General features: G+C 31.4%; 1 protein-coding gene across 1 annotated transcript in view; it reads right to left on the bottom strand.

The window, feature by feature from the left end:
* Positions 1-26075, bottom strand: part of LOC107449763 (activated Cdc42 kinase-like) — a gene marked incomplete in the record, with an annotated part of 76446 nt that overhangs the window by 36584 nt on the left and 13787 nt on the right. The window contains 2 exon segments of the mRNA XM_043054925.2: positions 4788-4985; positions 6042-6280. Coding sequence (XP_042910859.2) covers positions 4788-4985; positions 6042-6272 — 429 coding nt within the window.

Genomic DNA, 26075 nt, shown 5'->3' with positions numbered 1-26075 from the left:
TCATTGTGCTTCAAGTATAAAAGTTCGATATCGAGAAATATCGCAGGTTTTCATTTAGTATTCAGGGGTCTGTCCAGGGCAAATTTACTACCGTTTAGTGGTTGCTTCACAAATTCAACTTTAGGAAAAACGATAGTTTCACAAAATACTTTTAACAAAAGAGAGTTCTCATGCAAAAATCGTTCTTATTGACATCCGAGATTCTCTCAGAATATCATATCTGTATATCAACAACTAAAAAAAAAAGAGAAACGAAGTTTTTGAAGAAATGAGTTTATTTAAAAACATTAGTAATAAAGAATGTCACAAACAGAGTGACGAAAAGAAAAGAAAGAATACCCAAATGATATGCTTCAACAGAAGCTTAAATACAGATAATGGGTGACGTCATGATCCATGCAAGAACGACCAACAGCAAATTAAAATAAACTGGCCGATCCCCGCAGGCCATGACGTCACCGACGCAAGTTGAATGCATGGGATTGACGATCGAAAGTCGAACCTCATACCTTTTTGCCTCTATTTGTCTAACACTTATTGCAATCTATGAAAAAGAGGAGCTTTTTTGCCAGATGTCTTTTACGAAAAGGTAGCACATGTTTGGCCATATACTGCAATATAGTAAACCTAACCGGTCACTCACGCCATAGCAAAGTGAGTTTTTTTTTCCAGCTGAGTATTTTAAAATGAAACAACAAGGGTCTCCCTTTGTAAACTTTACAGAAAGTCAAAATTCGATCATTATTCTAAACATTCGAACATTTTCTTAAACATTATTGTACATTTATTTTAAAAGACCTTTATTTTTCATACATTTTTTTTTTCTCTGTGAAACTTTTTTCTGCATGACTTAGTCGAAAAAGTTCTCATAATGAAAATAACTTTTAGTGCTAGTACTGTTGAATGCATGTTTTTATTTAATTCAAATTGAAATTTAACTATGGACAATGACTTTTATGGAATTTTACATTTTTTTAATTGGATACAATTTTAAGCCCAAAATTTTACAGTAGCGGAGTTATTTTTGAACATATGGGGGAAAATATATAGAAATTTACCAGTCATAAATGATTTTTATTTGTAGTGAAATTTTTTTTCTGACNAATTTGGATACAATTTTAAGCCCAAAATTTTACAGTAGCGGAATTATTTTTGAACATATGGGGAAAAATATATAGAAATTTACCAGTCATAAATGATTTTTATTTGTAGTGAAAAATTTTTTCTGACTTTACCATATTTTCATGTTGAATTTTTTAACATAATTTGTAATTTTCACAAATTATGTATACATTTTCACAAAATTGATACCTCTTAAAAAATCTAGACAGACCCCTGGTATTTCAAATCTATTAAGTGGAAAACTGTAAACAACTTTACTTTTGTTAACTAAATAAAATGCTGAAAGTGATTTTTATTAAAAACATGAAATAACTCTCAACATAATTGTTAGATTAGATTTGAGCTATAAGTTAGTGAAAATGTCTGAATGCATTACAGTCAAATCCTGTTTTAGCAAAGATTTCAATGTAATGAATATTTTCCGAATCCTCAAACGAATCTTCGTAGGAACAATGAATTAAAAATATCGATATTACGAAATTCATAATCCTATTTAACGAAGGTGAAAATAAGCAACAATTCTCATTTTCTCGCATGATCAAAACACTTTTCTATTCTTCAAAAGTACACAATGATCTTAGAATTCAAATATTTTTGCGTCTTCAAAATAAATAGTTTCAGATATGAAAGGGACTTGTCAAAAAAGACAAATCGCTAGGAATGGAGCACCCTGAAAAGACTAAACCTCAAATTCATTCATATTTGAAGAAGTAAAAATACATGTGGCTTTTCAAAAGAGTGATTTTCAGTTCAGTTGTTTGAAAATGTACATAATTTGGAGAAGTTTGTAATTTCTATGTGTTATAAATCATTTGAACAGAAAAAATATATGGATTACGTAAATTTTGTTAAATAAGTGATAATAAATCCATTGTTCCTTTTAATTAAATTGTTTTTGCGAGCCTTTATAACATTGATTTGATATTTTCTACAAGCGACAATACTGCACGAGTGAATCAGTTCAAAAACAGTGATTTTCAGGAATTGCAAAGGAATGTACTTACAAACAGTTTGTTTTTTAATTATAGATTGATAACATGAGGTAATATTTTCATCGAAATAAACTGTTTCTAATTGAAGTAAGAATATTTTCAAACGCTAAGAGACCATGAAAACACGAGGAAAGCTGTCTAACTGTCCTTACTCTTTATAAGCACTATATTTTTTATCTCTACAGACATAATTGCTTAAGAAAAAATTTCATAAGATTCAGTATGAAACAATAAAATACTATAAAAATTTATTAAGTATACACCTTACATTTTTATAGAACAATACTAGAAAAAAACTTCATTATTTAAAAAAATATTTAATGCATATATTTAATTTTAAATCATACATATGTCTGAGTTAGACCAATCAGAGACACAATGCTGTGATTGGGTGTGATAACAGAACATTTCTCTAGCATTTATCAACTTAGTTCTATAAGTAAATACGCTTATGACCAAGTTTCAAATGCATTCCTTCTCATTCCATGATTTTATGAAACATATTTTAAAACATTAGAAGATTGACAAAATGAAGACAATAGAAATTTAACAAACAACAATAAGAGTACTTTATGATGCTATTCAAGATGTGCTTCCATTGGTGAGCTACATAGAGCTAAATGCTACACTGCTAAGTTTACTTTGAATTTTAAAAACAGTGCAACCTGGTGCTATGAAAGATTGCTACATAAATATACTTGGAAAGAAACTATAATTTCTAACAGAAAATTGCTAATTTGTAAAACTCAAAATGATCCCTTCGGTTTAAGGTTTTCAAAAATTCGAAATTTCCAGAAGTCAGAGCTACATTTCAGGATCAACTTCAGGTTTTCCAACTGACCTTGGAAAACCTGAGCCACATTCCTAACAATGCCATTAAAATATTTACTGATGGTAGTAAAATTGACAATCTTGCTGGCAGTGGCATTTATATCAAAACCCCTCAAGCTAATTTGACTCTTGCTCATTGTAATCCTAATCACTGCTCTGTCTTCAGAAGTGAATTGCAATAGGCCAGGGACTAGAAGTTATTCTATGCGAAGAGGATTATGGTGATCTATGGATCTTGTCTGACAGCCGTAGTTCTCTCCACCATCTTAGTAATTGGCCTCTTGTGGACAACAGGATCAGCACCTCTATCCTGCTTAAATTAAAGCTCATTTCACTTAATCATGATGCTCATTTGCAATGGGTACCTTCCTGTGTGAATCTCCACGGGAATAAAATGGCCGATATTCTTGCTAAGGAGGGTTGCAGGATTACAACAACTCCCTCTTTCACACTTACTTTTTTGTAATTATACTCTCTGGAAAAATCAAAAATCTCCGAGGAGTGGAAAACACAACCAACAGTGGAAAACACATTGGTACAAGGGATCAAAACCGGGTTTGTCTCTTGACCTCCCGTGTGACAGGCGTACCCGGACAGTTCTAACAAGGCTTGCCAGCGGTCACATGAAGTGCCTCATTTTCAACGAGGGCAGGAAAACCTTTGTCACCTGCACCAAGTGCCAAATTCATCAGGCTTCTCCTGAGCACCTCTTGGATTGCATGGGACTCTCTAAGGAGGATCTCTTTAATCCTTCGACTTCCTTTAAGTCAACGAACTCGTGGATCTTGTATGACTCCGTCAGGCAGTGAGGATAAGCAACAACAACAACAGAAGCCATTTGCCCAAAAATATTCAAATTATCAGGATAAAAATATTAAATTTTTTTAAAAAAAAGGCACCAACTATAAGTACTATGACAACTGAGCACCTGAGATTTGTAGACTTCTGGTCTTAGCCTTACAAATACACTATATGGCTAAAAGTATCCGGACACCTGGTTGTTATGGTGGTGTGGGGGTGTTTCTAGTGGTTTGGTCTGTGTCTGTCAATTCCTATGGTAGGAACTCTGAGACGTATGTGGACAATGCTGCACTCCCAACTCTAATGACAATATTTTGGCCCATTTCTCTTCCATTCACACATTGAGGCTTGCACAGTTTGACGAAATGGGTGTTCAAAAACTGAACTGGCCTTCTCAGAGCCCCGTAGAACAACCTTTGGGATGGAATTAAGAGTGCACATCACGTAGCCACTGCAAGCACTCACTTCAGCTGTGATGGAAGCTTAGAAGTCAATTCCTATGGCCACCTATCAAACACTAGTAGAAAGTCTTCCCAGGCGTGTGTGCAGGCTGTCATCGATATAAAAGGGGGACCAACATCATATTAATATGTGCCTTAGAATGCTCAAAGCCCATATCACAGAGTGTCTGGAAACTTTTGGCTAGATAGTGTATATTAGTGTCCTTTTGCACCTTTTCAACATTGAATAATATGGACACTTCATGTTGCTAAAAAGTCAGGCTCAATTTAGTTCACAAAATTGTGGGGATGGTAGTTATCGACCATGTCATCCCCCATCTACGAAAGGTACCCCAACATAGAATCTAGTTAACATGTTTTAGATACTAGTGAATTGGAATTGTATTCTTGTAGTGGTAGATACACTACAGTAATCCCCCACCAGAATTATATCTGTGATAGAATTTGATGAGTGGATACCACTATTTGGCTCTTTGCTGCTTTGTGAGAAGCCGGGAGAGCTGTATTAAGATCACCATATGTTTTGAGTGCTGATTGAAAGTGAAAGAATTTCCATGCAAATATGAAATAATATATTTACCCTTTCTCCATCCTCATTGGTCCAAACACCTTGCTGAACCACACCAAATTCTCCCACTCCTAGCTCTTTGTTGATGACTATGTTGTCTTTGGGTATGATGTGTTTGCTGGGAACTTTTATATTGTTCTTTTCCAGAGTGTTGTCATTGAAATAAATGGAAGCCCTATCTGAATCATCCTTCACTTTAGGAAGGATCATCTGAAAGAAACATTTCATGTAAGATATTTTATAATAAACGATGCTACTATTAAAACACATAGTTAAAAAATAAATATTTAATTGTCAATGACAGTAAGAAGTTAGTGAGATTCGAGTTAAATAATTCTACGATCTGTTACAATTATTTTATAAAATTCCACTTTTGAGTGAAACTTTTCCGTGTCTCCACTCTCATTCTATTATGTTTTTACTCACAAAATCTAAATGTTTGACATTACAAACAAAAAAGAAAATCTAAGTTATTTGGTGAAAAATTGTATGGTATAGATATAATATGGTATGAGTTTTCATTGAAATTTACTTGATATACCTGGATAAGCCAGGGAATTTTTTCTGAAATTAAGTGGGAACCATGCGTACTGGATTGTTTATGAATTGTCAGAATATGGTCAGTAATGTGGTGCTTTGTTTCTGAACTGCAAAAATATTTTCTTAAGTTTCTAAGAATACCTATGGTTCAAAGCATAGTGATTTGTTTCTGAAATATAAATGAATGCCTCCTATTAGGTCTCTGAACTTCAAAAATATGGTTCATAATGTAATGCTTTGTTTCTGAACTACAAGAATATGGTTTGAAATGAAGTGATTTGTTTCTGAACTGCAAGAATATAGTTCATAATGTAGTACTTTGTTTTTGAATTGCAAGAATATGCTTCAAGATAGTGTGACAAAGAGTGCAAAAAAAAAAAAATTCTTAAAAACAAGTATAACATTTAGGGATGGTTTCATATAGCATAAGAACATATCAATTTGACAAATTTAATAAAAGAAAAACACAATACAATGACAAAAGAGCTGGGTTTGATTCCCAGTGGCGGCTTGAAGCCCACCCAGCTTTAGATCGATGGGTTCTAGCTTGTCTAGGAAGTAAAGGCAGCCTGTGAGCAGTGCTGATCACATAGCCACAATCATGCCATTGGTCATGAAATTGTGGAGCCTTACCTTCCATGACCCCCTGGCCCACAACGAGATGTAGGGGGAATGATTTACTTTACAAAACAATAAAAAGCAAATAAGGAATGAAAGGTATTCTACCTTCTTAATTTTCCGAAGGTACGTCTGCGGACAGTATTTTTGGAAATACTTGCGCAGCCTTCTCATTTCAGGCTTGGTCATACCCATTTGTGAGAGGTCATCTTCTTCCACATATTTCAGCTGGGCAACTGAGGTCACTTTCAGGTCATTCTTCAAAGGACTGAAATAATGAGACAGTTCTGCTTCCAGGAGAAAATCATAGAGAGTGGGCCCTTTTGTCATAACAGACATTTTTCATTCTGGAAAAAATATAATTTTACAATTTAAACAATATTAACACTTTTTTAAGAGTATACACCTTTTAAAAAGTAAAAATAAAAAATAAAAGTGTAAATTCACAAGAATATTAGAAGAAACAGTAAGCACACAACTTGGTGGCAACAAACTACCAGGGAATTTTAAGAAAGTTGTCTTGAATATTAGTTCCTTTCACTTGATTTACATCACTTGAATTCTGTTTTAAAAGATCGTTGAATTAAATTACCTGATTTTTAAATCATTTATTTGAGTCAAACAAAAAATGATTATTTACAAACAAATACTTTTAAAAGTTCTTAAAAATGTAGTCTATGTACATAAACAACAACAAAAATGCAAAGAATTGTTCCACCAAAAGTAATTTTGAATAATTTATTATTTTTTAAATGTTTTGAGCTAAATTTATTTGATATCTAACTGAGAAATTGGGTCTCGGTCTTTACTAATTCATTAGGAACTAGAGATTAAATAAAAACAATTGTGATTCTAATTATTCAAAGCAATTAGTTTTTATCAAATTTATAGTCAAACTTAAGTTATAAAATTGTTTTAAAAAAAATATCAGAAATTTACATTAGTACATGTAAAACAAACAAACAAAAAAAAAATAAATAACTAATGTAACTAAAAAAATCAGATTTTTTAAAAAAAATAATGTTTTTTTTTGCAAACTTTGATTTATTTGCTCTTTGCAAATAAATCAATTTTTGAAAGGAAAGGGAAAAAAAAGAGAATTTTCCACTTTTTTTCAATCAGCATTTGAAGTTTTAATAAATAAAATATGAGGCTTTTGCTTTCTCAGATCTTTCAGAATCAGTGATACATTTCGCACGGTATTTACCATCTGAGATTTTAACTGGTATTTACCCTCTATAAACCAATTTTTCTCATGTTCAAAAAAATTTCTCATTGTTTCTGCTACTTCTGAAAACATTTTAAAAGCATTCATTAAATCAGCATTGAAACAAGAATTTCTAACATTATTAAAATAGTGTCACACTAAACATTGCAGAACAATATATGATAATTTTAAGAACTTATGTGCTAAAATTTTTTTTTGCTAGGGTTGAAAATTTCTTGATATTTCTAATAAAAAATATTTTGTCCTTTTTTCTGTTCCTGAGCCTTATTTCTAAAAAAAAGATAAATAAAAGATACATTAAATTTCTGGTATCAACATAGAAAAATGAAAAACATTTTACACACAATAACCAATAAAAATGTTCAAGTTTTCATGACAAATAACTTCGCTTTGTGAGCGCGTGTTTTTTCACAAGTAATACTGCAGAGTTGATATTTAATCAGGAGCATATAACAGAAATTTGTAACAGGTATAGCCGGAAGTTTCAGAACATCGTCCATCAACACTAGAGATATAGAGAGGTTCGTTCTAACGAGAACCGGTTTAAAGAAAATAAAGAGTCCATATGCAATCTACTGTTCACTAAAATAAAATAGAAAAACTTTTCAGAGCAATTTTGAGTTCAAAGGGTTAAGTTGTTCGAAACACCGAAACAAACACGGTTAAAAGATCGTTCAGACAATTGTAAAACCTTCAAGCACTGAAATATTGTTATTACCTTCATTGAAAATAACTCAAGTGTTTTCACAATGAAAATTTTTCGATATAATAAAGCACTTTCCTTTTAAATTTAATGACAAAATTAAATAAAGAAAAAAGTATTGAGAGGGAGAAATGCATTTCTATAAACCTTAAAAATTTTACACACTGTTGATGCAAGATGTCATTTTTTTTTTTTTTTTTTTTTTTTTTTTTAAAATTGGAAACAATTTCAAAAACATGCCATTTTATTAAATGAAAAACTGTTTGATCAAACCTTTCACTCACTTTTAATTTATTCTTCGGTTTATATAAAATATGTCAAATTATTTTTCATTAATAGTTCGCTCATTTGTCTTGTCAAGTTTGACAGCATCTTAGAAGTTTGGTTTCTAATGTTTTAATGTTTCTTGTTTATCTCTATAAGATTCTAAAACTTAAATCCTAACTAAAATAAGACAATTTTTCATAGGTTGCAAATTTATATCATTATTTCACCCCGTAAAATTTCCTTACATCTTAATATTAGCGAAATACATCATTCGATAATAGTAATAAAACTAAAATGATTCTAAATTCGAAACTTAAATAACTTGCGGTAAAGGAAAGTAGCTCTATGAGGTCCTGAAATTTAAGTTCTACTTAAAAACAAATTCCATTTTGGGTAAAAAATATTTACGATAAGACAAATTATTTTCCATTAATAGTTTGTAAATTTGTATCGTTAATTAGTCTTGTCAAATTTGCCTAAATCATACATATTAGGAAAAAGCGTTCGAGAATAATAAATCTATACTTAATGAAATAACTAATTAGCCTACTATTAGAGATCTAGTTCTACAAAATTCTAAAATTTAAATCCTACTTAAGATAAAACTAATAACATTCTCACTAACAAAGAATTCAAAACAGTACTTAGCAACGTTAATTCGTTTTGTCAAGTTCGTCTACATACTACTGTTATTGAAAGACAACGATAATAAAGTTAATCTTTAATATAGGTAATTAACCAACTGTTGGAAATGTAGCGCTGTTAAGATTCTAAAAATTTAACCCTAGAATGAAACAGAACATCTTTCATGAGTTAAATACGCCAACTTAAAAAAAAAAAAAAAACTAAAACAAAGATTGGGGCATCAATAGACGAAACAACATTTTAACAGACAAAAGAGCTTAATCTGGTTTTAACAAGTTTAAAAAATAAAAGCACAGAATAGATGCTGAAGTTTTTTTGCTTCGATTGTTTATGAACTTAAGAATAAATAAAGCGGAGGGGGATTCTCCGCACGCGCTCAATTTAACGCCACTTTGAACAGCTATTTATAGCACACTGCTTTGGAAATCTTAGAACCGTTAAAAAAGCCTTACAGCATCTATCTAAATACTACTCTAATAATCGACCAAATAACAGCATTTTCGATAGATAATACAATTATAATATTATAATTTATTTTAGTTAGAGAAAAGGAGATGTCTCAGAAATAAATCTCAAGAAAATCCATAGAATTATTACTATTTTAAAGATCGAGACGACGTTTAAAAGAGTGGGGAGGGGGAAGAAGGCGATGTCTGAGAAATGTATTAAGAAAAATCCATAGAATTATTACAATTTTAATTTAAAGATTGTGACGATGTTTAAGCGAGGGGGAAGGTGATGTATGAGAAATGTATTAAGAAAATCCATAGAATTATTACTATTTTAACTTAAAGATCGAGACGATGTTAATTGATATTCAAAGTGTAATAGAAATATTTTGAATGTTTCCATTATTTTTGAAATGTTTATTTTTTGGATAGACTTTTTTTCATTTCATAACTAGGTGTTAACTGGACCTCAACTGACTTAAGTTAATTAAAATAATTAAATTAAATAAACATAAAGGTATAACAAATGGAGAAAAAAAATCAGAAGGTTTGAATTATTTTGTCATATTAAACAGTTATTAAAAATATAAAAAAATAATAAAAAAAACGAAATGCACATTTATTACAATAGAATATATTTATTTTAAAATATAGATAAGGCGATGTTGTTTATTCTTAGCTTTTTTTTTAATAGAATTTATAAAAAGTAAGATTTCTTAAGGGCCCCTGGGCACTGGCCGGATGTGCTCACGCGTAAAGACGGTACTGATGCAGGGCACATTGAACTTTTTTTTTGCAAACAAGTTGATGCCCATGGCCAAGAGGTCGTATGATCGATCCCCGCCGGCCTAAGACCCCCGTGTAGTAAAAGGTGAGTAATGCAAGTAAAATCAGTCGAGTCACGAAGTCCTCCATGTTCTCAATTCAAATCAAACCTCTGGGCGTAGTGATTCAGGAGTTTCCTTGTCTTTTGGATTGGGTTCAAAATTACAAGGCTACGGAGTTGAACATCAGAAGTCGTAAACCCAAAACTGGGTCGNCTTTTGTAAATCACCATCTATTCACAGTTGCACGAAAAATAGGAAAATTTTTATATCTCTCTAGAGCTTAGATTTGCCCGTTGTAAATGATGAATTTTTTTTTTTTAAAGGAAGCTATAATATGTATTGCTATGGTTACAGTTATTATTTTTCACCTCATTTTGCCAAATATGCAATAAATAAATGAAACAAATAAAAATTAAGTTTTGGATAGTTATCATATTAAAATAAAATTCGTATTACCAAACGCAAATGATAATCAGAATTGGCATCAAGGAGAACGACATGAAGAAATATTTCATAGAAGGCCAAGGACCACCCAATGATGACGATGCAAAAGATGGATTTTGTTTTTAAAACAAAAATATATACTATGAAATTTCAAAAAATAATTAACTATAACAATGAAATTATGAATAAAAATGACTAAGTTAACTGAAACATAATGCACTTAGGGATCAGGACAATTGAATAACGACAATTTTTTAATGCGAAAATGTCAACATTTTAAACCTTTCGAGACATTTATAGTAGTTGCAAAATAACTAGGAAAGATAATTACTTTGCATGATAAACACGGTAATGTATATGCTGTGTGTTATAAAAGGAGTTTAGAAAATTATTAAAGCTACTACAGTGAAACTAGCGTAAACTAATCGCAAGTGGAACTACAATTTGATGGTTTTATAAGAGAAGTCATCTTATAAAAATGATAATAAATTGTTTTTACCAGTTTTGCACTTGATCATCAAAATCTTAGATAGGTGATTAACCTATAGAGGTGGTCAACTTAACAGGTTTCACTGTGCAAGTAAAGTAAGCACAGCAACTAAGTGAGCTGCGAGAAAAGAAAATATTTACGAGCATTTAGTGCAAATCTATCGTTTTATCATTGTTATTTTTTTAAACTTTACAACAGATGTTACGGCTACCATAAATGAAAAAAAAATTAGTTAAAAATATTTGTTGCTTCGTAGACGCTTTAAAATACTGTTTCATACGTGGCCCGAATCAAAATATTCATGTGTTCACTAAATTACTATCAAAACTATTCTCAATCGAGTTTGAAACAATTATTGATGCTGTTACAAAGAAAAGCAAAGTCATATTTCTCATCTGCGAGCTGAATGTTTGTACTTTGTATTGTTTCGAACTTCAGAACAAAAATGATTAAATAAATTATTTTGCTTATCAAAAAAAGATTTTTTGCCTTTTATTTTCAAAGGCACACAGATGAAAGCCCATGAAGTTGAACTTTTCTGAATTTCTTGTTGGAGATCGGGTCCTTGTTAGGTCTTATTTTTAATTTCCTTGTTAGGTCTTATTTTTAATTTCCTCGCGAGTTAATTTCATTAAAAAAAAAATTAGCTAGTAAGAACATTTTTATGTGCGAGTAATTAAGGTTCTTGAGGTTGGGGAACGAAGCGAGCTGAGGTCGAAACCTCTTAATAAAAAAATATTTTCTCACAAAATGTCCCATTATTCTTATGCAGCTCAAAGACCGCACCAACATTAAAATATCGAAGACCGTTCCGACTGATTTTTACCATGGAGATTTTTACACATAAAAAAGCTTGAAAAAACGAGCTATCCAATGTTATTATTATTATAATGTTTTCTGGCAAACGGCGCTGTTTAACAGAAATATAGCCAAATAAATTAGAACACTCAAAACATGGCAAACTTTACACTTTATTAATGCTGTGATATTAATTTTGTTAATATATATATATATATATGTGATTTATTTTTGGGCTACAAAATGTTCGAATCCGCTACTTTTGGAGCTCCCATTCGCTACTTTTTAATCTTAAGTTCTGCGAACACTGCTACCAAATGTACTTTATTAACGTCGCACTAGAGCTCCACAATGGGCAATTTGCGACTGTCTGGGAAACATCCCCGAGGATGATCCGAAGACATGCCATCTCAATTTTGATTATCTGCCGAAGGAATGACTTCCCCGCTTTGGTAGCTCGACGGACAGCGCATGAAGTTCAGCACTTTACGGTAGAACAGTTTAGCGAGGACCGATACCACCCACCCGCTTACTGACCACAGCCATCTAACAAAAATAAAGCAACTGAAATCTAGTAAAAAGAAATGTACGGATGGTTTTTTCTACACTAGGGAACGCTGCAAGCTCCCTCCATATCGCCTATATTTCCTACCGTTTCCGTTGTATTTTAAAGCCATTTGGCTCATAACNTATATATATTGATTTAAAAGGTTAAAAAACAGTGTTTTAAATCATTGTTACTTTTATTATTTCTTTTTTTAGTTTCAAAATTTATTTTAAATAAATTGCTGCATTAGTTTTAAAATTTATTATTGCTGCCTTAATTTCTTTCAGCTAACGAAATTACTTTCTTTCTTGGTATGTGTTAAATTCCAACACATTTGAAATTACATTTTTAAATAATCTTTTGATTCTTGAGATTTAAAGTACAGATTAAAGTAAACATTTAAGTATTTTTTCTCATATCATGTTTACAGTATCTTTGACATTATCAGATTTTCTAAAAAGAACTTTTGTGGGAAAAAAATTTCAAAGAGTAGGTACATAAATTTAAAAAAAATTTTTTTTTTAGCTTAACTTATCTATTTTGATACAGGATTAAAAAATAATATTTTAATATAAAAATATATAGATTAAATATTGATTCATTTTTTGCTGAATGACTACATTTATAAACACAATCTGTTACATTTATTTTGTCATTTTAAAAATCAAGAGAAAAAAAAAAGAAATCACAATTTTAAATTAAAATTATGGTTTGGTAATTGAAACTTTGTTTTAATAGTTAAAGTATTCTTTAAATTCTCTATTTCATCTAGTATTTAAATTTCAATCATGCATTTGATTCAAAATGGTTGCTATGCATTTAAATCTATGTATTATAATGAAAAATTGTTTTAGGTAGTTAGAGCTTTATAATCTTATAATATAGTTTTAATATTAATTTAATTTTGATTAAACATTTATAAAGCTTTTTTAGTTATGATTTAAAGTTCTTACTGTGTATTTGAATAAAAATCAAATAAATCTGATTTAATCAAAAAAATCCGATTTAAATCAAAGGAATCTGATTTTTTTTTTTTTTAAAATCAAAAAAATCATTAACCCTGCTTCGTAGGAAAAAAAAAACATGTCTTTCTAGGAATTGTAACTAATAATTTAATTAAGTGATCGATATCGTTTCTCTAAAGAATTCTGAGGATGGTTCATTTTTAAACTGAAAAGTAGTTTTAATTGAAAAGTAGTCCGAATTTAAGATAAAATAGTGTGCTAAGGAACCACCATTCAGTGTCGTAAATAGCACCCTCATTAATATCCGAAGTGTGAGTGGTGGGCGCACGACGTTTGAGGGCAAATGCTCTTAAAAAAAAAAAAAAAAAAACTATGAATGGAATACTAGCAAGTGACGTAGCGTGGGTGGGTATCTCGATCCTGATCGGTTGTTGAAACGTGACATTTATTTGAGTTAGCAACTGTTCTTTCAATTTTATTTTGTGTAAGCCAAGTTTGTCAAGTATCAATTCTCTTGAGTGACACATTCTATATTCTTTCACAATATAATTCTTACTTAGCACGAAGCCATGTAGAACATAAACTAATTATGCATTCAGTTGCCAGGTACACAAAATAAAACTATATCACGGTTATAATAAAGTACATAAATAAGTAAAAGACGTTGACAAGAAAGAATTACATTTCACCTAATTCGATGTGCGATACGACGTTGTATTTCATAATTTCACATCAATTAACCTTCTAATTTATGTGGAGAGACTTAGCTCAACTAACACGCCATTTTGCTCGTAAGCGATCAGCTGGAGATGACGTCATAAGTGTGAGTTACTGTGATCTTCATCTTCTTGAAGTGCAAGAACCCAATTACAATGAAAATACTTTTATTTATTTATTTGCAAGATTTTTTTTCCAGTTTACCTTATAAATAATAATAACTCTTAACTGAACTGTGAATCGAATTATTGTAAGATGGTGAGTTATTTTTTCGTATTAAAGATAGATTTCATTTCAATTTGGTTTGTGTATACTATGATTCGATTTCGCACCGTTTCTAAATTTCGCCTTTTTATTAAAATTACTATTTTTCTTATCTTAAAATTAAAATGAAATTAATGATGATAAATACCCGCATATCTTGTCATCGTATCGTTTTAGTTTCATATTAAAAATTATACATTTTTTGCGATAAGGTTAGGGCTAACATATGAATACTGCGGGATGGGACGCACCAATTTACCATTTTTACAATAAAATAATTTGTAAATGGTCCGTTTTTTAAAGAAAAATATTTTACGAAAGAACCCTTTTGAATTAAAAATTATCTGGTTCATTTTTACAACAAAATAATTCTCGAAAGGTCCACGTTAACAGATCTAGATTACTCCTAAACAGACCCTTGACAAAAAATGATGCAAAATCTACTAGGAAAATCAAATAACTCACAAATGACATTAAAACAAAAAGGTAAAGTTGAAAAAATTTGAATCATATGCTCTTTTAAATGTTTTGTTTCGTAACTGGGAGCTAGTATATGTTTACTAAGGCTCCTATACTATCAGAGCTGACCTATCAAGCAATATTGGAGCAAAAAAGTTCACAAGTTAACGTTATGTTAGTATTGTGCTTATGTTAGCTCTTTGGAGCAAAAATAGATGATGAGTCGGCCTGTCTAATTCAGGGGCTCTAATGTTTACGTTGTATAGTGTACATGTTACAGATTAATTTCGATACGGATTTCCTCGGATAAATATAAATATTTTCTAATCTATACAAGTCAAAAGAACTTTTGATTAAACCAAAAATTGGCAAGCAAAAGCAAAAAGAGCCTAGAAATCGCAGTTGTGGGGCAGCGATAAAAATTAAAAGTAGTACAGCGATTAAAGGCATTAAAATAAATAAAATCAAAAGACTGCACAGAATGACTGATGACCGGAAACTGAATCAAAAGATAAACATGTCTGACGTCATTCAATAAATAAAAAAAGCAGATCACTTTGAAATTAATTCACTTCACAAGGTTAAAATAGGGAGGAGCAGGTCAAAATCTCCAAATTCATTAAGCATCTTTCCTTCGGGTAAAGAAAATCTCATGCACTATAACTGTAACTGCGACTAAAGAGCATGCATCTTCTTCAGAATCCGTTCTTTTTTTCTTTTCTTTTTTGAATTATTAAAATAGCTCTTGTTTACACGGCTTCCCAGAGAGAAAACAGAAGGAAATCAATTTATCAACGCCATCGCACACTTAATGATAACTCCGCCCTACATCTACTTCAGTGTGGTTACGTTATTGGTTTAAAAGAAAAGAAGAAAAAAAAACATTCCTTCATGTTATTTTATAGCCAGTCTTTCGGAGAAAGAACACGTGATATAAAAATCTAATATTTGTATTTTTCCAAATATCTGGAACGATTCGGAGATAATTCAAATAGAAATATGTAATCAAGAACATAAATTCACACGTTAAAGTAGAACAAGTATGTTAACTACCATAACTGGTTCTTTTTTTTAATTAAAAAATCAAGCAATTTCCTGAAATAAAAGTTTTATAAAACTTAAATAAATGAATTTAATAAATATTTTTTTTTAGAAAAAAAGTGGAAATGTAGCATTGAAATGTTCTGATGGTTTAAAAAAAAGGCAGATAAAATGTTGATTTTTAGCGAGTAGGTTATTTTTATAACTGTTGCAAGTTTGAAACAGTTATTAATGGCTGCCAGGTTACATTTTGTCCAGCTTTATAGATAGCGCCTTTCATGCTACAACGAAAATGGAGCAAAATGCCAATACGTAGAAGAGCTGATATGATATTTCAATATTTGACTAACATCGTTTGGGTTAATAAAACTATTCAAAAATAGACACTTATTCGTTGATATTAAGGCTGTATTTCGAAGGCTCATATCGTAATATGAAATTGTGCTTTTTTACAAATATGTAATTTTCATAACTGCTGTGAGTTTGTAACTGTTACTATGACTGTTTGGTCAAGATAAGCCTATCTAAAGCCAGAGCTGTCTACACTTATATTTTGAAAATGGCGTAAATTGTCAATATGGAGAAAAGCCTCAGTTTAATGAAAACGAAAAGCGTTTGTGGTCTAATTTCTTAACATTTAAAAACTTACTCCAATGCCGCATTACTAGGATCATAAAAATTAGCAAAAACTGGGAATAAGGCAGGCAGTGAGTTTGATAATTATCATCTAGATGGGCACCAAATTGGTGGTTTTTAATAAAGTTTAATAACTTAAAATATTTGTCTGTTGTAAAGCCCAGACAATTCTTCACGGAAAGAATATATTTAACGTTTAAAAACATCGCATTGCTTCAAGTGTAATGGCACTTAAATTATGTTTTTTTTTTTATTTTCCTTAGCGTCAGAGCTTCAAAAAACAGAGTTAATAATTTTCATCTCCATAGAAAAATATCGCCTAATTGGCAATTTTTTAAAATAAAAAATTCCATGAATCGATCCGCTTAAATAATTGTTTTTACAGATCTTTCAATGACTCTACACAATTCTTGGTGCATTTTTCAATGTTGCAAGCACACTTTTACACCCTTTCATTTCGAGATGGTGCATGAAATGTTTCGATATTTCTTGATTCAGGGGATATGGCGACAGCCCCCCCCCCCAATGAGGTCATCCAGGTTAGCTGGTCGATACGAATTCCACACCCATCACAGTGCTGATGTAAAATGGTTAACGGATCATGGGTTAGAATTTCCCTGCCATAGGGCTAACAGTGGGATGTTTCGTGGTTTCGCTCTCCATGCATCGCAAATGTGGGATAGTTCCAAGGAAAAATACTCCACGAAGGCTAGTTTGTCCCAATGCTTGATCCAGGCGAGTTCTGAACCAGGAGTCTTCTGGGTTGGGTTCAAAAATATGAGGTTACTACGCTACGAGAACAGTGATAGTCGTAAACTCAGGATCGGGTTATGCGTTCAACGCCGGTTTTAAAACCTAGTGTGGACCGTGAACTTTGGTTCTAATACCGAGGCTCTTAAAGAATTCCAAAAATCTCGGATTTTTTTTACAAGCAAACGATTAACTTACTTACAAACGTGGTAGTTATAAAACACAGAGAAATTTTTTTTTAAAATTTTCCTTACGATCTAGAATCAAGTTTACTTACCACATTAAAAAAAAAGCTGTGTGAATATTTCGAAATATTTAAAGTTCTGTGGCGTAACTACCACTATAAATATTGAATATCAATTCACTAGTATATAAAACATTCTGATAGATGAAGGTTGACATAGTCGATTTATAATTCCCCCTCAGTTCTACATTGCAAATTTAAACGAAATATTAAGAAAACTGCTCATAACTTATCCTAAAGTAACGCCAGTACACGGTAACTTACGTAAAAATTCATATCGACTAAATTGTTTAAAGAGGAATCATAACTTCTCTGAAAATTCATTGAAAATAAAGTATTAGAAAAAAAATAGCTCCCTTCAAAAAATCACTGAAAACTAAATTGTTCAAAGCATAGCTGCCAACATAGATAGGAAAAAATCCAGTAGATTTTACGAAATAATCAAAATTTTATGTTAATGCGTAATGTACAAAATATTTTACAGATAGTGATTCTTATAGTCATCCAAAAAATAAAACCTGCAATATTTTGCAGTCATGATTGGCATTAAATATGCTTGAAATGTTGTGTATTATGCTTACTCATAATTTTGAATATAAATAGGAATTTAAAGATAATTAAAAGATTTTTTTTAAAAAAAAGAGAGTTTTGAATAAAAATAAACGGAACACTTTATAACAAAAAAAAAAGGTTTTAAACTTATTTTCATAAATGAGACTCGCTTCATTATATATTAGTAATGCTTATTTAAATATTCAAGCAATAATCCGTGCAAAAATTCTATTTCAATAGGGATTTTTTTATGAAACTTACTCAATTTTAGAGAATTTTCTAAAATCTATAAAAACCAGGAGGATTTTTATTAAACCAGTAGACCAGGAGAAATTGGGAATATCCAGTAGAGTTGGCAGATATGTTAAAAGGAACAGCATAATTTACCAAAAAATCATCGAAAACACAATTGTTTTAGGAAAGTTATAAACTAAAGGAAAAAAAACTTTCCTAAAAACTTCCCTTGGAACTAAATTGTTTAAAGCGAATTACTTCCCTAAATCATCATCCACGTCTTTCGATAAAAGAACTAACACGGAAAACTACCTCTTGATGATCGAAAAGGAAAGTCGGCGACCCACATATAAAAACTGGCGCCCCAGGGTCGAACTAAAAACTCATTTCAAGGTTGCTAGAAAAGAATGCGAGTAGGGTCAAGAACCACACGAGAAACCCCGCTCTCTGGTGATTCATCCGATTAAAATCAAGTACCCTGCCAGCATCCCTCATTTTATACACCCAACAGCTGAGATGGAAAAGGAGATTTTTTTTCTTCATAAGTACTCATGTTGGCATTAATACAATTTACAAGTTAATCTTTGTCGTCGGGCCTAGTTTGTGCACGGTTTCAAAGATTGAAATTAGGTTGACACTTCCATTACTACTGTTGGATCTCGATTTGAAGGATTGATTGGGACGGAAAAATCCATTCGTTAAATCGAATATCATGTAAAATTAGGATTGCCACTCAAATCTGGAAGAAGAAAAAAATCCTTGTGTTTTCCCTGTACATACTATACACAATATGTTAAGAGGAAACACAACAATTACTGTGCTCTTGTGTGGGCTAACTATATTTATTAGTTTTAATTGCTGGAAAAACATTTGAACATACTTAAATAATGCTATAGTGAATGAAATAGTTTAGTATAGCTGAAATATCACGGTTAAATATCCCATAGATTACGCTTTGAGTGGTCACCATTTTTTATAAGACGAAAATAAGAAACAAAATTCCCCGTTTGTAAAGAAAGAAAAAATTCCTTGCATTTTCTCTGTTATTTTAGGTTATTTTTAAATTCCCTGTATTTTCCAGGTTTTCCCTGTGGAGTGACAACCCTGAAAACAGCCTTAGAAAAATGAAAAAGAGTTGTTATTGTTTACTACAGGCTTAAAAATTAAAAGTTAAGAAATTAACTTTAAAATTATCTTACTTCTTTACTGCCACTTGCTTTAAACCTTAATACATAATAGTACTTACGCATGATTACTCACTTGGATAAGGGTGTGAAATATTAAAAATTTTAAATGCGAAAAATTCGAAGTTTTGGTTTTATGACATAATTTTTTTGCTATTGATTGTTGTTCGTTAAATCAAAGCTAAAAACCCTTTAAATGAGAGCATTTTAGCACCCTTTTTGTCAGGACAGAAAAAATATTCGTTTAATATAAAAGTTCCTTAAATCAAAATACGTTAAATCGAGGTTCGACTGTAAGTTTAAAAAATATATGATAACGAAAAAATGAATATCAAGAGCAAAAAATAAAAATTTTGTACTAAGAAGGATCTGCAATTTGGGTTCGTTTACGCATCCTCAATAAATTATTATATCGTAAAATCGAACCCGTCACAAATTATTCGACGTAAGAAAAATACCTGTTTCTTACAGTAACCCTTCACAATCCTGTCCTTTAAATTATTTTACCGTAAAGAACGGTCAGTCCACAAATTATTTTATTGTAAAAAACCGACGCTTCACAAATTATTTATCGTATTGTAAAAACGAATCGACCTAATTACTAATTATTTTTCATCAATCATTATTACTATAACTTGATCTTTATTTATTTTTCTTAGCGTGGGCGTTTCATTATTAAGTCTTACATAAATTGTGCTTGTTTGTCATTTATTTTTCATTGCATTTACTTTTCAATTTTTCTAATTGCTTTTTATTATTTGTTTATCCATTATGGGGCTTCGGGGCACTGTCAGTTTTTAATATTACCACTGACAACAGAAATACTCCTGTGTGTTGCGGCAGGCAGTGTGTCCCCTGATGAAGTGCTGCCCTGCTAACACACACATCTTAAAATATTCTTCGTTTTCTGCTAGAATTGTATTTTTGACTTTCTAAATTTATTTTTATCATTTAATTAATTAAAATTCAAGAATTTTGATTACATGTATGACTATTGCGCATATTAGCTCACTCCCTGACAAAAAACACGATTTTTTTTCAGGGCATTCAATTCAATTTATTTTGCACTTGCGTGATTAAACAAATATGTAATTTNAATTTCAACGTATTCTATATAAATAATATGAATGAAACATCATTACGAATGGTCGGAAAAAAAAAACTTAAGTTTGACATTGGGATAAAGACGAAGCTCGAACGACACTTGCAATCAAAATTTTCAAATATATTAGCATAATCCTGCTACTAAAATACGAAAAAAAAAAAAAAAAAAACCACTTTTACTACACCTTTACTACAAAAAAAAAAAGAATGTATAAAACATTTTCCTTGATAAAAATAATCACGAAATCATGAAAGATTAAAGTGAAGTGAGGAGGAACTATGCATGTATAATACATAAATATACACACTTGAGTAATTTCTCCCCCCCCCTTAAAAAAACGTAAACAGGTCGATTATACTTTCAAATATCATCAATTTAAACAAACAACCCACAAATTGTAATTCTGTATACATCATACGATATCTGATACAAAATAATTTTCCACACAAGGAAGTGTAGCCTTTATTTAGAGTAGTAACCCAATGATCAACAAAAATTCGTTATTTTCATTTCGAAAAAATTTAAAATTTTTAATTATAACTCAGATACAAAATTATTAAAAACTTAAAAACCGAAAGAACAAACCGCATCAACTGGCAATAAATAAAACTGTAAGACATTTAGCTATTTTTAAACAACTTAATACTGAGTCCATCCTAAAACAATGGATCATTCTTTTATTCCACAAAAACTTTGTTACTACCTGCGGCGCAATTTAAAACAAAAACTAATTTTTAAAAAAAGGAATCACACAATAGGTTTCTAACATAAATGGCATTCAACCCAAAGTTTAATCGTTCTTTACCATAAAAAACAAGAGTGGAAAATGGAAAAGCGACCGCTATTTTCCGCATGGCTGCACCGTTCTTATAAATATATTCCACCCATAAAAATAGAATAATTCATTCACCCATTTTAACAATTGTTTGTACTAGCGGCAATCATAATACATGATCCAAATGTATTCTAAATGATTAAATTGTTGCAAAAACGAATTCCTATTCTTTAGCGTGAGAAATAATGAAATATCATTACGAATGTAAGCCTAATTAATCCGCCCTTTTCTTTTTTAAAAAAAAAAAAGTCAATGGCACCATTAACGGTCGTTTATCCTTTGCAACTGTCACTTTTTCGAACCTTCTTTTTTTAATCGCTTAATGAAACAAAAACGTTAGATGATCTCTGCGGGTCCCTCAAAATCATTTAATTGAAGTAACCATCTGCCCTTTCCGGTAATCAAATACGCCAATAATAATCAAGGACGCCATCCCGTGGAAGAAATTTTCGTAGCAAATTCTTTCTCCTTCGTTACTAATTTAAAATTTAAAGTGCAGAAAAAGTTCAGACAAACCTATTGCCAACATTGGAGAAATAAAATAACGGAGATTTTACGAACCGACCCAATTTTGGGTTAACGACTACTGATGTTCAACTTCGTAGCTTTGAACCCAATTCAGAATACGAAGGAACTCCTGAATCAAGTATTGGGAGAAATTTGCCTTTGTGGAGGACTTTTTGATCCGCATTTGAGTTACGTGGAGAGGAAAAACCACAAAATCCTCCCACGGTTAGCCTGACAAGAGGGCTCTAACCCGTGGTCCGTCTACCACTGACAATATTTTACGCCAGCAATGTGATCGGTGCAAGCCGGATGCGTATCTACCAGTCATCGCTGGGATTCCAACCTGAGTTAACTTCATTGGAAGGGGAAAACTTTATCCCCTGAGCCATCACGCCACGACTTAAACAATTAACACTCAACATACTTCAGTACTGGCATTAGCACCATCTGTTGAGGAATAAGCGAAGTATTTTCCCCATCAATGGATAGATTTTCAAATTTTTTTTTTTAAATTTCTTCAACAAATACGGAGAAATTTGAGAATAAACAGGTAAACAGGAGATAGTCGTAATTCTAGAGCAGAGGTTTCCAACTTGCATGAGGCCGGGGCCGCAATTAAGAACACCAATCAAATGGCGGGCTGCAACTTTTATCAAAATTTTATATAGGGTTCTCTTATGTTAGAAGGAACATTAAATATTACTGTCAGATTTTTATCAAGTTGTACAAAACAAAAGTATTGAATTTCAAATAATAATAAATATTTTCTTGGCGGCAAAACCTGAGAAATAAATTTTTTTACACCGTTGGTATGTTAAAATTTCACAGAAACGAAGAAATTAGGTATTTTTTTTTTAACGAAGGAAAAGTATTTTAAATCCATATGGATTTTTTACGATAATTGTCCGCTAAAAAATGACAAGTGATATATCGCGGCCACAAAAAAAGGTTTCACGGGCCAGATGAGACCCGTGAGACCGCCAGTTGGAAACCACTGTTTTAGAGTAAGGCATGAAGTTTCAAATACTGAAAAGAAAATTTTTTTTAATGAAATGAAACACAAATTAAATAATTTAGGATTACGAAACGGAAAAAATCTCTTCTAATAATTTGTTTGCATTTTAATATTTCGAAGTTTTTTTTTTTCAGCATTAGAAACTTCATAACTTATTCTAGTTTTGCAGGAACTTACTTTTTCTTTCTTTTAAATTTTAAACTAGCAATGAAGGAGAAAGGAGCTTTTGCGTCGAAAATTTTCTACCGCGTTATGGCGTCCTTTTTAACAGCAGGGTCTAATTTGTTCCCTTAACAATCTAAACAACAGTGACAGTTGATAAAACAACAGTATCAGCCGACGGTCGACTGAAAAAAAAAAAAAAAAAAAAAAAAAAAAAAAAAAAAAATATGCGACTTATAAAATGTGTCGGCCGATACCGTAAAAGTACAGCACAAAGCAACAAAAGCCATTGGACAATTCCGTCATATCCGAATATCGTATTTGCAGAAATTAAAAAACTATAACTTAGTTAATAAAATTCGAGGGGTTCCAATCATTTTTGAGAAAACAAGTCGGTGTCATTTACACTAACTCTAACTTTTATAAAGTTTTAGAATTTAAAATATTTAAAAAAAAAATAAAAACTGGATGTTGCGTTCGTAACACCCAGTTTTTAATGCCGTTAAAAAGTTTTCAAATATGTTTTTTTCTTCCGTTTATGCCTACATTCCAGATAATTAACATTTCAGGTGTAAATCAAACAGACAGTACCAATTAATATGCATCAGTAGAGTTTAATTTTATTTTATAACCGTTGTAGAACAGTCGACCCAATTTTGGGTTTACGACTACTAATGTTCAACTCCGTAGTCTTGTAATTTCGAACCAATCCAGAAGACAAGGAAACTTCTGAATCAAGCATTGGGAAAAATTTGCCTTCGTGGAGGACTTTTTGATGGAACTAACCCGCATTTGCGTTACATGGAAAGGAAAACTGTGGGGAGTTTAATCTTAGACTATGTCAACCTTCATCTATCAATAGGTACCTCATGATAGAATCAAGTTAACATCTCTTATATACTAGTGATTCGGTATTTAATATTTATAGTGGTAGTTACGCCACAAAACCTCCCACAGTTAGCCTGACGACAAGGGGACTGTAACTCATGATTCGTCTTCCACTGAGGTTATTTTACGTCAGCACTGTTTTCGGTGCAAGCCGGGTGCGGAATTCGTATCGACCAGTTATCGCTGGAACCGCCGACCCAATTTTTGAGGTTTACGACTATAAATATTCAACTCCGTAGCCTCGTAATTTTGATTCCAATCAAGAAGACAAGGGAGCTCCCGGATCAATACCCGCAGAGGTATTTAGGGAAACTTGGAGAACTTAGTAACCCTGACAGATATAACATACATCAGTTACCATTTAATATACGGGGATACTTCGGCCGGCTCGATTCGAATTCCCGTTCTCACACACGTGAGTCCAACGTCCTACCAACCAGGCTATCCTGGTCCTACATTAAGTATATTATAAAAAGCTGCGAAATAGGCAAATGAGTAAATTTAATTAATATTTTATGTTATATTAAAACTACTTGACTTGAAAGTCGGAAGCACCTAGTTCAAGATTATATATTTGAGAAGGTGAAGGCCTTAATTTGCTAATTTACCTCATTAACTTTTTTTAAAAAAAATCAACGATTCAATTTTCTCAAGATAGAGCTTCTTTCAATTTTGACTTTGCTAAAAGAAGGCTCACTCAGGGTGCGTAGCCAAATTATTCAGCAAAAAATAAGCACCTTTTAAGCACTCAAATAATAATTTTAAGTACTTGAAAAAACACAATTAGGTGGGATTGGAAAGTTTTTGACAATTGACGGCTTTATCTGGTTTTAACCGTCTTGTCAAAAACTAAAAAAAAAAACTTTCCGTATTTTTTTTGACAATTGTCTAAATTTTTGAATCACGTAAATCGAATGGCGTTTTCAAACGTTATGGACTGACAATACGCCGAAATAGATTGGGGTTGAATTCATTGTGAAAACGTTGACTAATAATGTGAACAGCTTCTTTCTACATAATTCGTGGCGAAAATCAACATGGTAAAGGAAAAATCTCATTTTGGAAAAGGAAAATTAAGCACTTTTTAAAAACACACAATAAAAAAGGCACCTTTAAGGGCTTAAAAAAAAAANAAAAGAACCTTTAAGGGCCTTTAAAAAATGAAAATCGAAAATAAGCACCTTTAAGCTTTTTTTAAAAACGCTACGCACCCTGTCACTTTTGGCAACTGTGTAACGAACAGAAAATTGTAAAAGCTCCATTTGTAATGCAAAACAAGACAAGTCTAAATTCTCGGAATGCCAGAAAAAATTTCCCGAAACTTTAAGAAGGTCAAAATGACCTCTCCCATCCCGATGACCCTGTAATGTATAACTAGATCTTCAAAACAATAAGACAATGGTTCCAAATACTTGAGTTCAATATTAATTCCTTGAACAACTTTAAAAACGCAAAATTTCTGCTCCAATCACATCACTAAATGAATCATTTTATTATTATTATTATTTAAAAACATATTACAATCACAGCTAATTAAAAAAAAAATCTATCGACAAATCAAAACTAAAAGCAATTATGAGAAATGAAGGTTTAATTGGAAGAAGCAAATAACGACATGCATTTGATTTGAATAATTGCTAACATGTACTACCAAGCAATTGTATTGTTATCGGATCTTCGCTTGTGAATTTCAACTCAAGGGTATTCTCCGCAATTTAAAGGATCAAAGATGGTAATTAGGAAACAAAGAGAGGTCATCGTGTTTTTTATTAAGTCTTTTCAAAACCATAATATAAAAGGCAACATCGAATAATAAATTTACACGTAACCGCATACAAAAAAAATAATGATATATGTTACAAAAGCGAGAAACGGGCAGTGATCGCGGAAGTTTCTCTGGAGGGGGCTCTATCCCTCCCTATATATATATATATATATGGGTCATTCTCACAAAAACAGTCATTTGCATGTCCCTAGTATATTTTATGTTTGTTTTACAGCTTACGGAAGAAAAAAAATTCAGGGAAAGTGTCCTTCAGAATGCAAGCTAACAAAAGAATAAAAATAAAATTATCAATTTTTATTTTTTATTTATTTTAGGTAATTAAAATATACCAATATGTCATTCCCTCACTTGTCCCCACTGCTGATTTAAAAAAAGAAAAAAATTGTTTCTGAAATAAGAA

Source organism: Parasteatoda tepidariorum, chromosome 10 (assembly GCF_043381705.1).
Source record: "Parasteatoda tepidariorum isolate YZ-2023 chromosome 10, CAS_Ptep_4.0, whole genome shotgun sequence".
Taxonomy (NCBI): domain Eukaryota; kingdom Metazoa; phylum Arthropoda; class Arachnida; order Araneae; family Theridiidae; genus Parasteatoda; species Parasteatoda tepidariorum.
This window is presented reverse-complemented; position numbering and strand designations above follow the sequence as displayed.